At 32.1% G+C, this 14,756-nt stretch overlaps 1 protein-coding gene across 3 annotated transcripts; it reads right to left on the reverse strand.

The window, feature by feature from the left end:
• Nucleotides 1-3,515: 3,515 nt before the first annotated feature.
• Nucleotides 3,516-13,363, reverse strand: LOC111712824 (uncharacterized). Of its 3 annotated transcripts, none has more exons than XM_023487560.1 (10): nt 13,291-13,363; nt 12,135-12,210; nt 10,088-10,871; nt 9,980-10,024; nt 9,766-9,875; nt 6,979-7,088; nt 6,494-6,560; nt 5,269-5,329; nt 4,570-4,654; nt 3,516-3,618 (listed from the first exon to the last, which is right to left on the reverse strand). In XM_023487560.1, exons 2-10 carry the CDS (start codon nt 12,207-12,209, stop codon nt 3,546-3,548), a joined length of 1,410 nt encoding a protein of 469 aa, XP_023343328.1. In that variant the 5' UTR covers nt 12,210; nt 13,291-13,363; the 3' UTR covers nt 3,516-3,545. The 3 variants fall into 3 exon arrangements, with proteins under 3 accessions (XP_023343328.1, XP_023343327.1, XP_023343329.1); XM_023487559.1 differs by having other exon boundaries at nt 12,135-12,215; XM_023487561.1 differs by lacking the exon at nt 9,980-10,024 and having other exon boundaries at nt 12,135-12,215.
• Between the last annotated feature and the right edge of the window lie 1,393 nt (nt 13,364-14,756).

Consider the following 14,756-nt stretch of genomic DNA (forward strand, 5'->3'; position numbering starts at 1 on the left):
GCTTTCTGTCCCTTCAATTATTCTGTATTTGTTAGAAATAAAATTAATATTAACAAGACAAACTCCTTAGTTATTTAGGAAAGATTACAACGAATTTTTACTCAATTATTGTATACTGGATTATCTACCGGTATCTATAGAAAGTTGTAATCTCTGTTTGTTTGTATGTCCAAGAACGATTCAGGAACCCCTTGACCGATTTGCCTCAAATTTTCTTTGGGAACTCGAAATATCCATAGTTATGTTTTGCTGGACGAGCTGGACTCTTGGCTGGTTTTAAAAATCCTAAGTTCAGTGGGTTCACTTTTTAGGAAAATACATTTTCCAGTTAAAACCAGGTTTACAAGCTATTATGTAATAAATTCATCCCAAACTTTTGTTTATATATTCCTTTTTGTTTAAATCCCTCTCCCCTTCTTCCACCTCTCCCCCCCCCCCTCACTGCCATCAGATGTTCAAGTGCATCTAACGAGTAACAAGGCCAGATATATATATTTCAAGGCTGCCTCAATGGTTCTGCCAATTTCCTTAACTTACACTTGAAATACATGCCTTAACCCTCATGCACCAACATACAGCATGTAAACATAAACAAGGACGGACAGGCAACTCTTGGTTTTCTTTTGTTGCAAGAAAATTCACAAAAAAAAAACTTTTCTTTCCTCGTTGTTACGACTTTGTTGATTCTAGGGGTGTCAATCGCTTTTGATTTTTCAAATCTAACAAACCTTCATTTTATTTGAAAAAATAAGGGTTAAAACTAATCAACTGTTTATTTTGATCTTTTAAAAAACGAAACGATGATTGTTTTTGTTAATGTTTTCCTGAGGAAATTTTAATTTTATGAAATTTTATTTTGAAAAGATTCTCGTAGAAATAGAAGTTTAGGAGTTTTGTTCTGCATATGTTTTTTAAGACTTTGAGTTATGACCGCTCGTCAGACTTAAAGAAAATGTTACGGACAGTTTTTAAACAAAATTTATTTACAAAGATTTAGAATTTTTTATCAGCCTCAAACAAATAAAAAAAATTCGCAGATTTTCGCGTTTATTTAGTTTTAAAAATTACTGAAACATATCCCCTCAAGAGCAAGTGCCAAGTCCCACAAGTCAATTCAAACGGATTAAGTCTTTTCCACAAACTCGAGTTTTCTAATTCCTTTATCTTTGCAACCTAATTGGTTTACCCGTATTGACACCGCGAAATAGACGCATATTTGCTCATTTTATTTACCTCAATATGGTGCGGCCTTAAATCTGTTTTTTATTGTTTCTAATTTCTTCTTTAATTTGTTTAACCTCACATCCCTCAATCAAATACAATGAACCCAGCTTGCAATAACATTTGTTTTCTCTAATCTCTCCCGTCCCTAAGCTTTAGTTTAAGTACTCCACAATCTTGAATTTACCACATGTAAGCATCATGGACTATCAAACCTTATACTCTTCAAGGGACTGTAAGCGTAATGTAAAGTAACCCTCTATGGAAAGATGGCAATGTCCGATTAAAGTGGGTACCTACCTTTCAACGCAGATTTGTTTAATCAAGTATGAACAAGATGTCAAATATCTACAAAACTTACTTGCGCACTTCTACTACTGCAGGAACACATTGATTATCTTACCTTAATTCAACTATTTAAAGTCTAGAAAAACGAACATATCTTTTTATTGATCCGATAAAGTGTTCAAAGGCATCAGACAATGCCATCTTTGCACTGAGAGACACTTATAAATACGCTTACAATCCCTTTCAGAATTAAACATAACGAATTATCCGTAACTCTCCTTAATCCCCGTATTTTAATCACTTTCCATGTGAGCCATTTAACCAATTTTTCTAATTTTTGTTTAAATGTTCAGTTCTATTTTTAAATCGGCTCAGCAGTTTTAACCATTTTTGGGTCAAAACAAATACACAATTTTACTTATTTTCTTCGTTTGTATGTTTATTAATGTGTAATGTGTATATTTCTTAGGTTAAAATTGTAACAAGAATGTGTCCATTGCGGACCATCACCATTTTGCCCTTGATCTATAACTATCTATGTAATGTCTAGTTCATTTTAAGCAAAAGACTCTACTACTCTACTACTCTACTACACTACTACACAAAAGAATAAGACTTCAAAAGGACTGTTAACGTTATTTCTATAGAGCATGCTGTTTCAGACTGACAGGTCCGATTCACAATGTTACCCTTTAAACCTTTGTTTGATAAAAATTAATTATTCGTCTTTCTTATCAGATAAAGGTTTAGAGGTTAGCGTTGTAAATTTGACATTACCAGTCGCCACTCGGCAAATGGGGGTCATTTCAAATGTTTTAAATGTTTTTTTAAATGTTTAATGTTTTTAATGCAAATTGTAAAGTATTCAAGGAACGTGAAGCATGCTTGGTGATTTTATCATAAATATTATGTTGAAATTTAGAGTTATGAATTTATAGGAAAATATTAACTAGCAACGGTTTGTTAGCCTAATTTTCTTAATACCATTGAGATCAATTATTATTTGAGCCACAGTATTAGTATTTGAACTAGCTGTATAGCATAGTTATTTCAAGTTGGCTCTATACTTTAAAGAATAATTGATCCAAATGATTGTGCATTAATCTACGAATAAAATAAATTTAGATTTTTTACAATCTTTTTTTGGAAAGAACAGTCACAAAAAAAATTAGAATAAAGTAAATTCTCAATTAAAATAATTTTATTTTGACAAAAATTGAACAAAATCGCAAATATGAAGCCTTCTCTAGAAATATTAAGTTTCGGAAATACCAAATACCAAACACTGAAAAAGTTAAGATAAGAAAATATTGTAAACAAATAAAATCTACCAAAAACTTCCATGTTAAACAGTATTCTTTATTTTATTTATCCTTTATAAAGTCATGCATGTTTCTTTCTAAATAAAGAAACAAAAATAGCAATTCCTTTATAATACTAAAGTTACCTTTATTCCCTTTTGTAAAAGAAATTAAAAAAAAACATTAATGATGGAATACTTCAGAAAATCCAATTTTCTTCCTACTCTCTACTGTCTACTCTCTACTCTCTACTCTCTACTCTCTACTCTCTACTCTCTACTCTCTACTCTCTACTCTCTACTCTCTACTCTCTACTCTCCAATCTCTACTCTCTACTGCTAGTTTAGTACTTTACTACTCTACTACTACTCTATACTAATCGACTCCTCTACTACTCTACTGCTCAACTACTCTTCTATTCTACTACTATACTACTCTTCTACTCTTCTACTCTACTATTCGACTACTCTTCTACTCTACTACTCTACTACTCTACTACTCTACTACTCTACTACTCTACTACACTACTACGCTTGTACTCTTCTACTCTTCTACTCTACTACTACTCTACTACTCTACTACTCTACTACTCTACTACTCTACTACTCTACTACTCTACTACTCTATTACTCTACTACTCTACTACTCTACTACTCAACTACTCTACTACTCTACTACTCTACTACTCTGCTACTCTACTACTCTACTATCCTACTACTGTACTACTCTGCTACTCTACCTCAATTGTTCCAAAGGTATGGAATCATTGGTTTCCGTCACTTCGTCCCTCACTTTATACGCTTCTTCTCTGAAAATAGAAACACATTTAAGTAATCTAATATTCAGGGTTAGCTACAAAGGATGAGACTTCAAAGACGACTGTACGGAATCTATACTCTCTGTTTACTTAAATTCGTGATTCTCTGCAATTGTAAACTTATTTCTTTCTTTGCCAAATCTTTACAAAGCCATAAAAAACTATATTTGAGGCAGAGAACTTTTTAACCTTGTTAAATTGTTATTTTCATGTCGTCTTTACAGTCTCATCATGTGTGGGTAGCCATGTATATCTTTTAGTGTTGTAAAACAAAAAGTTTTTCCAATAGCATTGGTTAAAGGTTTATTTATCATTGATGTACTAAGCTAGCTGTTCTTATTAGGCCAGAGTACACTGTGTACTATTCTACCTGTTCATATTAGACCCAGAGTACACTGTGTAATATTCTACCTGTTCTTATTAGACCAGAGTACACTGTGTACTATTCTACCTGTTCATATTAGACCCAGAGTACACTGTGTACTTTTCTACCATTTCTTATTAGACCAGAGTACACTGTGTACTATTCTACCTGTTCTTATTAGAACCAGAGTACACTGTGTACTATTCTACCTGTTCTTTTTAGACCAGAGTACACTGTGTACTATTCTACCGGTTCTTAATAGACCCAGAGTACACTGTGTACAATTCTACCTGTTTTTATTAGACACAGAGTACACTGTGTACTATTCTACCTGTTTTTACTAGACCCAGAGTACACTGTACTATTCTACCTGTTCTTTTTAGACCAGAGTACACTGTGTACTATTCTACCTGTTCTTATTAGACCCAGAGTACACTGTGTACTATTCTACCTGTTCTTATTAGACCAAGAGTACACTGTGTACTATTCTACCTGTTCTTATTAGACCCAGAGTACACACCATGTACTATTCTACCTGTTCTTATTAGACCCAGAGTACATACCATGTACTGTTCTACCTGTTCTTATTAGACCCAGAGTACACTGTATATCCAAGTCTCTCTAGATCTTCATCATTTTCATCCATCTCCCTCTCACGCATTCCTAATTTAGGGTTAAAGATAATTTTTAGTGACATTCGTGCATTCAGAAATATTTTTTTGCTATTTTTTTAACCCTGTTATACATTTTTTCAAAATTCAAACTTCATTTTGATTCATTATTCAATTGCTTTTTGCAAATGACGAAGTTGTGTGTTAATATTTGCAAACCAGAAGCAAGATACAGGCCACTTGCATAATTGGTACACTAAATGTATTTGAAATATTGAGTATTCAAGTAAATATATAAAATTTGATCATTGCTAGATCATTTTCTGTCAACAAAATATTAGAAGGTGAGTAAAATGTTTTCTTTACTTTATATTGGAAATCTCTAAGACCCTTTATTTTCAATTTCAAAAGTCAAATTTCAAATTCAGTGGTACTTACTGTGTGAGTGTACTCTCCACATTATTACGCAGTTTTGAGATGGACATATGTTAAAGTCCTTTAAAAATGTGAAATATGATTTTTGAATTTGTAAATCGCTCCATCAATTTTTAATGTCCAAAAACAATTGTTTCACTTCATAAATTTTACCTTTAAATTAGGTTACAAAATTTTTAGAAATGACGTTTAGAGAAATATGTATAGGCAATAAAACTTTTTGATTAATACCTGCGTTATTTCTTTCTGTGTCAGCAACGCCATTAAAGGCTCCATTCTCGTACGCAAATATCTTTATAATCAAGATTACGTAGATAATAAATATATTATATACGCATATTTAAAGGGACTGCAGTCGACATTATTTATAGAGTCAGTTTTTCAGGCCCCAGACCCTTTACACCTATTTCTTATCTAAGCAGCATGGGTAAGATATCATCTGTTTTTCAATCTGGAAAAAGTGTTGATTTCTGACAATTTCTGCAATTTTATACTGAAACAACAATTGTAAATTATTAATGGATATCTTTATTTTTTTGGTCCAGACGAAGGTTTAAAGCTTGAGTCATTGGAAATAATGTCAAGATCCGTTTAAAAGTCCTTGCTCTGAGTCTGATTTTTTTAAATAGTTATTCTAAATAAATTTTTTACAGTTTACTGCAGAAACAAAGTTTAAATTAAAAATATTGAAAAAACTTTAATTTCAAAGTTTTATTTTTTAATAGATTTTTGCGAAGCATGTCTTCATTGTTGTATTAAAGGGACAGTCATTGTAATATTTAAATGAAGAGCTATGTAAACAATAATTGTTGTATTAAAGGGACAGTCAGCGTAATATTTAAATGAAGAGCTATGTAAACAATAATTGTTGTATTAAAGGGACAGTCAGCGTAATATTTAAATGAAGAGCTATTTAAACAATAATTGTTGTATTAAAGGGACAGTCAGCGTGATATTTAAATGAAGAGCTATTTAAAGAATAATTTGAATTTCTATACAAGATCAGAGTGTAGACGTAACTTTCAGTCGATTCACAACATTTTGTAATTTGACGTTTTTACAATTTGTAAAAACACATTTTTAAGGCAATCTAACAAAACAAGTTTTAAGTCCATATAACACATGAATTAAGTTTTATCAATTTTTAAGACAGGGTCGACTTTGAAGTGTCGTAATGCCTGGGGCTTAGATGTTACCGATCTAACTCACTTAATCTTTTCTGCAGCCCTTTACATGTACATTTAGCGCTATATAGCACTTGTTAGTTGTTGTTAGCTTTGGTTTTTAAGAAGTAATTGGCAAAATTCTCATCGATTTTTGCTTGAGAGCTTAAGATTTTTAAATCAAAGTGATAACTATCTACAACTTAAGGAACACATTTTTAGTCCGAAAAGGGTATCTTTATTTTGGAAAAATATGTTTTTAGTCTATATATACATATCTACATTATCTCTGCCTGGTGGGAAGGATTTGTAAGATCTGTTGGAACATATCTCATATCTCCGGCTATATGATTCTTTAACCTAAAGACAAAATTTAAGTACAGTGTGTCTCACTGAGCAAATTAGCTGAGAGACGAATAGAAGATCGTCTTTGATTATTATTATTATTATTATTATTTGAGTTATTTAATGACAAAATTTGACAAAACTTATTTCCTTAATGGGGTGTTATAACTCCCGAAAAGAGTTTAAAAGTTTAACATTTCTTGACTCACTTTGCCCTTCTATCAAAGATCAACGACGACCTTTCGGTCGTATCTCACTTGTTATAACTGCACCCTGTATTTTATATTTATTAACTATGTTATTTTCTGAGTTCTGTGACATTTGAAGCTGGGATTTAATATCAGAGATATAAAAAGTAAGTTTTATCATTGACCGCAAAAATCAATCTTATTAAGCAGATCTGTATATCTTTTAACTTTTACCTCCCCCCTACTTGACTAAGGAGAGGGCCAGTCCAAGAAGGAGAAGAATGAGAAGGAGAAGGATTCCTCCATAAACTCCAGATATTACGAATATCTGTGTCTGCAGATCCAATCCTCCATCCTGCAATTAATCAATCAATCAATCAAGTTATAAAATCGTAATTGCTCAGTGACCTACCGTTGGAAAATCATTCATTAAAATGTGAATATATAATACAGATTAGTAAGAACAAAATTAGTGCTGTTGTTAGATGTTAAAGTTTAAACGGAGTTCTTGAGTCATCATGTTTGAATTATCCAGAAAAAAAAATGATTTTATTCATATTTGGATTTTTTGTTTGTTTTTGGAATCAAATTTCAAAATTTTGATTTAAAATGTTGCTACTCAATATTTCCTACAAGTTTTCTTTAATTTACTTTTTTTAAAGATTGCATTTCTGTCTTTTATGACTTTGTATAAGTTTTTACTAATTCTTGAGATTAAACTAATGATAATTATTCCTCATTAATTGTATTCATGTCAGGCAACCTTCTCGTTATAAATTCTTATTTTTAATCTATTAGACGTTTATTTTCTTAGTCGTAATCCGGCAGACGTTTACTTTCATATTCGTAATCATGCAGATATTTACTTTCTTAGTCAAATTCACACATAAGTTTACTTTCTAGGTCGTAATCATGCAGATATTTACTTTCTCAGTCGGAATCATACGGAAGTTTATTTTCTAGCTCGTAATCATGCAGATATTTACTTTCTTAGCCGAATCACACAGAAGTTTACTTTCTTGGTCGTAATCATGCAGATATTTATTTTCTTAGCTGAAATCACACAGAAGCTTACTTTGTAAGTCGTAATCATGCACATATTTACTTTCTTAGTCGAAATCACACAGAAGTTTACGTTTCTTTTTTCTATCTTAGCCCTAAATAGGCTGGGCGTTTTTTTGCCCTAGCACTCTCATTTTTGACACTATCACAGTAAAAATTTTTTTGGCTTTTAATAAATAGAAGTTCAAAGGATATCATGTAAATTTTATTTTTATGATTAGGGTAGGGTACAGGGCGGTAAAAAGTCCGGTCTGTGTTTAAAAAAATCTAAAATAGCCCATAATTTTTTTATGACTAAAGCTCATATCTGAAAACAATATTTTTGAAAATCCCTTGAAAAATGGATGAAGAAACATGTGTCACATATTAATATTTGTTTTAATTGATATTTTTAACATTTTTTTACCTTTTTTTGACATTTTTCAACCCTCCCTTGCACCCAAACTATAGAAGTTATCGATCTAATTTTTTTTTGAGCTGGCCTTGAAAAATTGGGCTATGAACATGCATTTCAATCCTATACCAATTCTCTAAGGCCTTTTTCTAGGGGGGGGCGGGCAGTCTATACGAAGATTCAGACCCCACAGCCCTTATAGAGTTGAAGATAATTATTAATTGTGTTTACTCTACAGTAATGTGTTGATTTATGCAGCATGGAGACTAAGAGTGAAATTTACAAAATTAAAAAGGAAAACGATGATATCTTCCCAATTGCTGATCAGATGAATATTTAATTGGAAGCTATTGGGAATTGGGTCTGGAACACTTTCAGTAGGGGGTGGCACCAAATTACGTTGACAGCCCCTTTCATAAAATTACGAATAGACGCCTAACACACTAAACTAAGGTAGTCGGGTAGGTAAAACATGTCTTTGATAGGCCAGGTACTGTAAAAGTCTGGCCGCGCCATCAAAGTTGAGACAGGGCCGACATAGGACAGGTGCTTGTCTCGCGTCACTGAGACTGGTACAAGGGTAGGTCCCGTTCAAATACAAATGGACCCTAAGTCCATTTTGATAAAAAGTAACTTTTGATGTTGTATTTTATTGAGAAGAAATTTATTCTGCTTTGTTTGGAAAGAATGGAAAATATTTTCATCCACCTGAAAAACTTTTGTGTAATTTCTAACGAAATATATTGGTCCATTAGGTTTCAAAAGAAGCATTGTATAATATTTTGTAAGAGTCACTTCAGAGCTTTTATCAATATGAAATCTTAAAAAATCTCACATATTTTAGAAGTTTATTTGTTGTTGTTAATAAGGTTAGTGTAATGCAATATATTTATTTGAAATAAATGTTATTTGTGAATAACATGCTAATGTGCAAACTAAGTTTAAATGCAATTTAGGAAATAAGTGCATTTCACGGGTGTTGAAAACGTGATAAAAATGCATGCATGAGATAATTGGTGTAGAACTGAAACCTTTTCCTTTATCTCCTTGAATGTCACCACAAGAGAATTGGGTTTGCCATGGACTGCCGGCATAGTCTTTATTTTTTATTTTTTGTTCATTCCATGTTTGTTTAGGAGAACATTCAGACCTTTGGTCCACATTCATTCTGTTTTAAACGATACCCTTTGTATCGTTAAAATCTTGAATTCTGGGCATGGTGTTTATCTATGGCTTGCTGAATCACGTGCAGATGGTTCCACAGAGGGCTTTTGGCTGAAAATGGTTCCCCAGAGGACTTTTGGCTGAAGATGGCTCATATTGACACTTTTTCTCGAGTTTCCTGTTGATTTCAGCCAGCAAGACTTCTCACCATTTTCTGGCTCAATACTCAAGGTCCCTTTGTTGATTTCGTCAAACCAGACCAGCATCAAGCTAGTTAATTTTTTCATTTCTGGACACTGCACATATACAGTTTGGAAAACAAAACAAACAAAAATGAGGGAAATTAACACAAGAATTACAAGAATCCATGCAGGGAAACAAACAAAACTGTGCTATGTTTTTTCCTGCTTACCGAAGTAGAGGCTAATTGTACACTATCTGAAACCGGTTCTTGTTTTCCGGAGTTGCTTTCTATTCCATCCATGTGATCATTTCCTGAGTGGTCTGCCTCTGTGCTGCCCTCTACACCATGTGTGTGAAAATTTTAAGTATATAATCTCAATTAACATGTTTCAATACACACTTAAAAATAAAAATAAATGCCAACGCCACATCATTAGGTATTCCTAAGCCTTCAAATGTCAAATCCGGAATGAGAGTAGTTGTGAAAACTAAAAATACATGTATGATATAAAACTTTTTCTCATTTTGTAAATCGTATAAAAAATGTTCACCTATGGGCAAGGGGATATTTAAAGGCAGATTTTCCTCTGATGAAACTTCAAGGGATCTTGCTTCCTTTAAATCTAGTGAACTGTTTGTATTTTCAAATACAGGTTCTACTGAGCTTTGTGGTTCCGGTAGAGGGGAGTTTTCTAGTTCCGAATCAGGTTCAGGAGAGGCAACTGGTTCATAGAGAGTAAACCCTTCAGACAAAGGATCAGAATTGCCTTCTTCAACTGGAGATGTTTCTGTAAATACTTCAGGTTGATCAGAGGTCATGGGGTCAAGTGTGACCACTTCTATAATTGGGCTATTAGACATGAAAGGCTCTGAGTCCTCTGTGACTTGTTCTGTAGATCCCTCTAGCCCAGGCCCTGTAGATCCTTCTAATACATCATCAATTAGTCCTTCAAGTACTGCATTGGCTGAGCCTTCAAAAGCACTTCCTTCACTGGAAGCTGGGGAAGAAAATATCATTGAGGCTGTGACTCCAGATCCATCATCAACTTCTAGCTCTAACTCTGGTTCTAGATCAGTTGTAGAGCCATTTTGTTCTTGTTCCTGTAATTTTGTAGACTCTCCTGAGCCCTCAGCAAGATCATCAGAGCCTGATGTTTCAACAGTTTCTATCAGGTCACCAAAGCTAAAATCTAGTTTGTCTGGAAATTCTGTGAGCATACCAAGAGTTGTACTTGATATTACATCCTGATCATCTGATCCTTCGGCTTCATGCTGACTCAAGTTTGTTAGATTAGATACGCTTTCTAATTCTACAGAGATGGAGTTAGTTGCTACCTGCAATATTTCTAAATACATTGTCGTTCTGTCTTAAAAGACAAACTTCTGACAATTTTGTTGTTAGTATAAAGTATAAACTACCCTAAAAGATCAAAAATATCTATTTATAAAGATGAATTACTTTTAATCAAGATTTTTGCTAAAAGTTGTTTTTAATGCATTTTTGATAATTTTAGTAAAACGATCAAGTAATCCTTTAAATTGGAATTAAATCAGTATTTGTCAGCTTAATAGTTAACCTTCATATTATCATTCCTATTCTAGAATGTTCTTTATCTTTTTCTTAAGTTTTACAATGTTTTATCTCGTCATAACTCTCAGTAAATAATCATATGATACCAGGGCCGTAATTTCAAATGGGGGGGGGGGTCTCAGTCCTCATTTGGGACAGGGAAGCGCCAGTTTTCCATGAGGGGCTCAGAAAGGTTTATGACTGGTAGAAGTTAAAAAATGTTGCCTTGAAAATTGTTGAAATTTATAATTTAGGAAAATGCTAACGTTTTTTATAGGAAATCGGAAAGGAGTTGAACTTAATTTTAGGATCTTTAAGCTTTTTAGTTAAAATATACTTTTAAAAGTTTTTGGCTGTAGAAATGACTTTTGGTATACACAAACAAGAGTATAATGTTTTATAAGGATTATTTTTTTTCACAAGATCAATATGATTATTTATTGAGACATAAGTTTGACAGAACAATTCAAATTAAAAAGACATATAAACCTTTTGAGACATTCATGAACCAAAAAATGAAAATGAAAAATGGTATCTCTAGATTAAAGGGACTGTTAGCGTAATTTTAAGGGACCCTCCATGCAAAGATGGCTATTGCCGATTTACAACAGTACTTTTCAGATTTTTCACTATTTATCAATTAAAGAGAACTTTGTGTTTAAATATTTTGAAACCCTCTTGAATCCATGTAAAATGCAGTGTACGCTGCGTACAGTTTGAACTAAACACAGCTGATGCGCTACTTGAGTTCATGTAAAATGCAGTGTACGCTGCGTACAGTTTGAACTCAACACAGCTGATGCGCTACGTGAATTTGAAAAAAAAATATTTATTTTCTGCTTATCTTAAAAAGTGAATATAAAAATGTTTAAACTTAAAACGGCAAACATAGTGCTCAACAAGTGAAGCGTTTTGTAGATTAATTTGATCAGTCAAAGGTTTATGGGTATCGTTGTAAATCGGACATAGCTATTTTCGTCTGGAGGGTCACTTGAAATTACGCTTACAGAAATAGTTACTTTACTTACATCTTGAGCTGCTACTGTACTGAGCAGGGATAGAAAATATATCAATACAGAGTAAGCACCTGGTACCCTCTGCATTCTAAACTAAACAATTTTTTTTAATACCTCTAATTCGAGCTTTGATTTTAATCTTTATTATTTTTGTTACAGAAGCAATTTAAAGAACATTATGAGGAAAGTAATTTGTTCAATTTACTATGCATTTACAAGATCTTTGTTGTAAACCAACTTTGATTTAAAATACACGCATAGTAATGCTGTAATCCGTAGAATATTTAGTTTCCTAGGTTTTAGAGTATCTTTGTTTTTGTTTAGATGCATAGTATATAAAATAAGAATTTCTTAACACAAATGTACTCTAGAGCATGGACAACATTACTTTATGTCTTTTATAATCAGGTTTTTCAATGCTAATATATATATATATATATATATTATCTATGAGTCTATGACTGGCCAAACGGCTTGAGGTTGAAAGAGGCTATAAAAAAAATTAGATTTTGTTTTTCGAAATTTCGAGAAATAAAAATAAAGAGTGTTTTTAAAGTTCCACGGGCAACACCGGGCACTTCAGCATAGTTCAGAGGTCGAATTTAAATAATTTGAGCCGCGGTTTAAATTTAAGCTGCGGCTCAAATTTTGTTGTTTCCACTTAAAGGAATTGAGTTTTTGCAACAAACTTACATTTTCTAACCCCTATATCTTTGCAATCTGATGGTGTAAACCTTTGATATTTCAAACTTAGACTAGTTGATCTACCAGAATTAATAGTTTGAAATATCAAAGGTCTAGAAAAACGGGTTGCTAAGTTATAGGAATTAGAAAATCTGAGTTTGTGGCAAAAACTCAATTCCTTTGTATTAAATTTTTCAAGATTTAAGCTGGCGCTCAATTGAAACCTTTTTTTGGGGGATTTGAGTCGCGGCTTAAATTCATTAAATTCGGACACTGAATAATTAACGATCTCAAATTCGTTACTCTACTACCATGTTCATATGCGCACCTTGTATGAAACAAGATTTATTTACTTTTACAAATAAAGTAAATTTACCGACCACTGAACTAATTTTACAAATAAAGTAAATTTACCGACCACTGAACTAATTTTACAAATAAAGTAAATTTACCGATCCCTGAACTAATTTTAAAGTTGTTTTACCTTGTATTTTTTTTCTTGATAATATATTTTTTTTTGTGTTTTCGAAGCTACATCATCATTTTCTTATCTGGAACTGAAAATAAAGTTGTCAAAATTTAAAAGGTCAAAAAAATCTAGCCTGAAATTATTTTAAAATCACTGAATTGATTCTATCTATCTATTTATGTATATATACTTTGCTTGTCTGTTTGTCTGTTAGACAAAAATTTGTCTCCACAAAAATTTCATATTCATAAAATTTTAAAAATCCACAAAAAAATTTTTTTTGATTATTTTTATTATACATTGAGAAAATGCTCAAAGATAGAGCCAGAATTAAAATATAAAAAAAGATAGGGTGCCCGGAAACCTAGTACGTAGTATTATAAACAAAAGTCAACTATAAAAGATTGATAACTGGATAACATGAGCAAGCCCCAAGATTTTCAAAAAAAAGTGAGAGCATCAAAATAATCTTTTCCGTTCTTTAAAAGAAAATAATTATATACAATATTATAAAGTAAATTTTAAAATACAGAGCAATGGTTTCAAATATTTGTATGGATTGAATATATTTTTGATTTAACATTCATCATAAAATATTAATGTTTTGTATGTTTTCCAGACCAGACATTATTCATTATTCAGAGTTTAAAATATTAATAAAATTTTAATAGTTTAAAGTTGGTTGACCTTATTTTGGACAATACATATATACATATATGATATTTGATTCTCAACTAACATTAACAGGACTGTGTAGCCTGTAAATATATTTTCTCCCCGGTCTTAAATCAAAGTGAATAAATAGTATTTATTCACTTTGGTCTTAAATACCGTCATCTATGATCTAAGTAGCTGTATACTAATATACTATACAATATTTATTATTACCCTCGAATACCTTTAATGACAACAGAATCATTCTAACCGTCAAGGAATTGGGTTTTTAAACGAAATAATATTTTTTAATTCCTGTATTTTTGCAACCTGATAAAATCTTTGATATTTCAAACTTAGGTTATTTGAGGTCTACGTATTGGGTTGCAATGATATATTTGAGGTCTACGTATTGGGTTGCAATGATATATTTGAGGTCTACGTATTGGGTTGCAATGATATAAGGATTGTAAAGGAACTGAGTTCTTGCCCCAAACTATGATTTTCCTAATCTTGGGATCCCGATGTTGTAGACCTCAGATATTTCAAACTATGAATTCTGTTAGATCAAGTTTTAAATATCCAAGGTTTATACCATCAATTTGCAATGAAATAGGAATTATAAAATTTGAGTTTGTGGCAAAAACTCAATTCCTTTGAGTTTGTGACATAAACTCAGTTCCTTTGGACTCCTGTCTATTCTATATTCTTTTGAAGGTGTTATAAATGATTTGATGGAGTTTAACAAGTGTAAAGCTGGGGGAACAATGTCTGTAAATAAACAGAATTTTGTACTTACTCAATCACTCACACACTCACTCCCCCCC

Source organism: Eurytemora carolleeae, unplaced genomic scaffold, assembly GCF_000591075.1.
Source record: "Eurytemora carolleeae unplaced genomic scaffold, Eaff_2.0 scaffold1013, whole genome shotgun sequence".
NCBI lineage: Eukaryota > Metazoa > Arthropoda > Copepoda > Calanoida > Temoridae > Eurytemora > Eurytemora carolleeae.

Excerpts from the sequence above, each read along its gene's own strand:
- LOC111712824 (XM_023487560.1), bottom strand. The coding sequence starts at position 12,209 with ATGCAGAGGGTACCAGGTGCTTACTCTGTATTGATATATTTTCTATCC. Across the intron at positions 10,872-12,134 it reads GTACAGTAGCAGCTCAAGAT|GTAGCAACTAACTCCATCTC; the intron begins GTAAGTAAAGTA and ends GAAATATTGCAG. Across the intron at positions 4,655-5,268 it reads CACAGAAAGAAATAACGCAG|GAATGCGTGAGAGGGAGATG; the intron begins GTATTAATCAAA and ends ACCCTAAATTAG.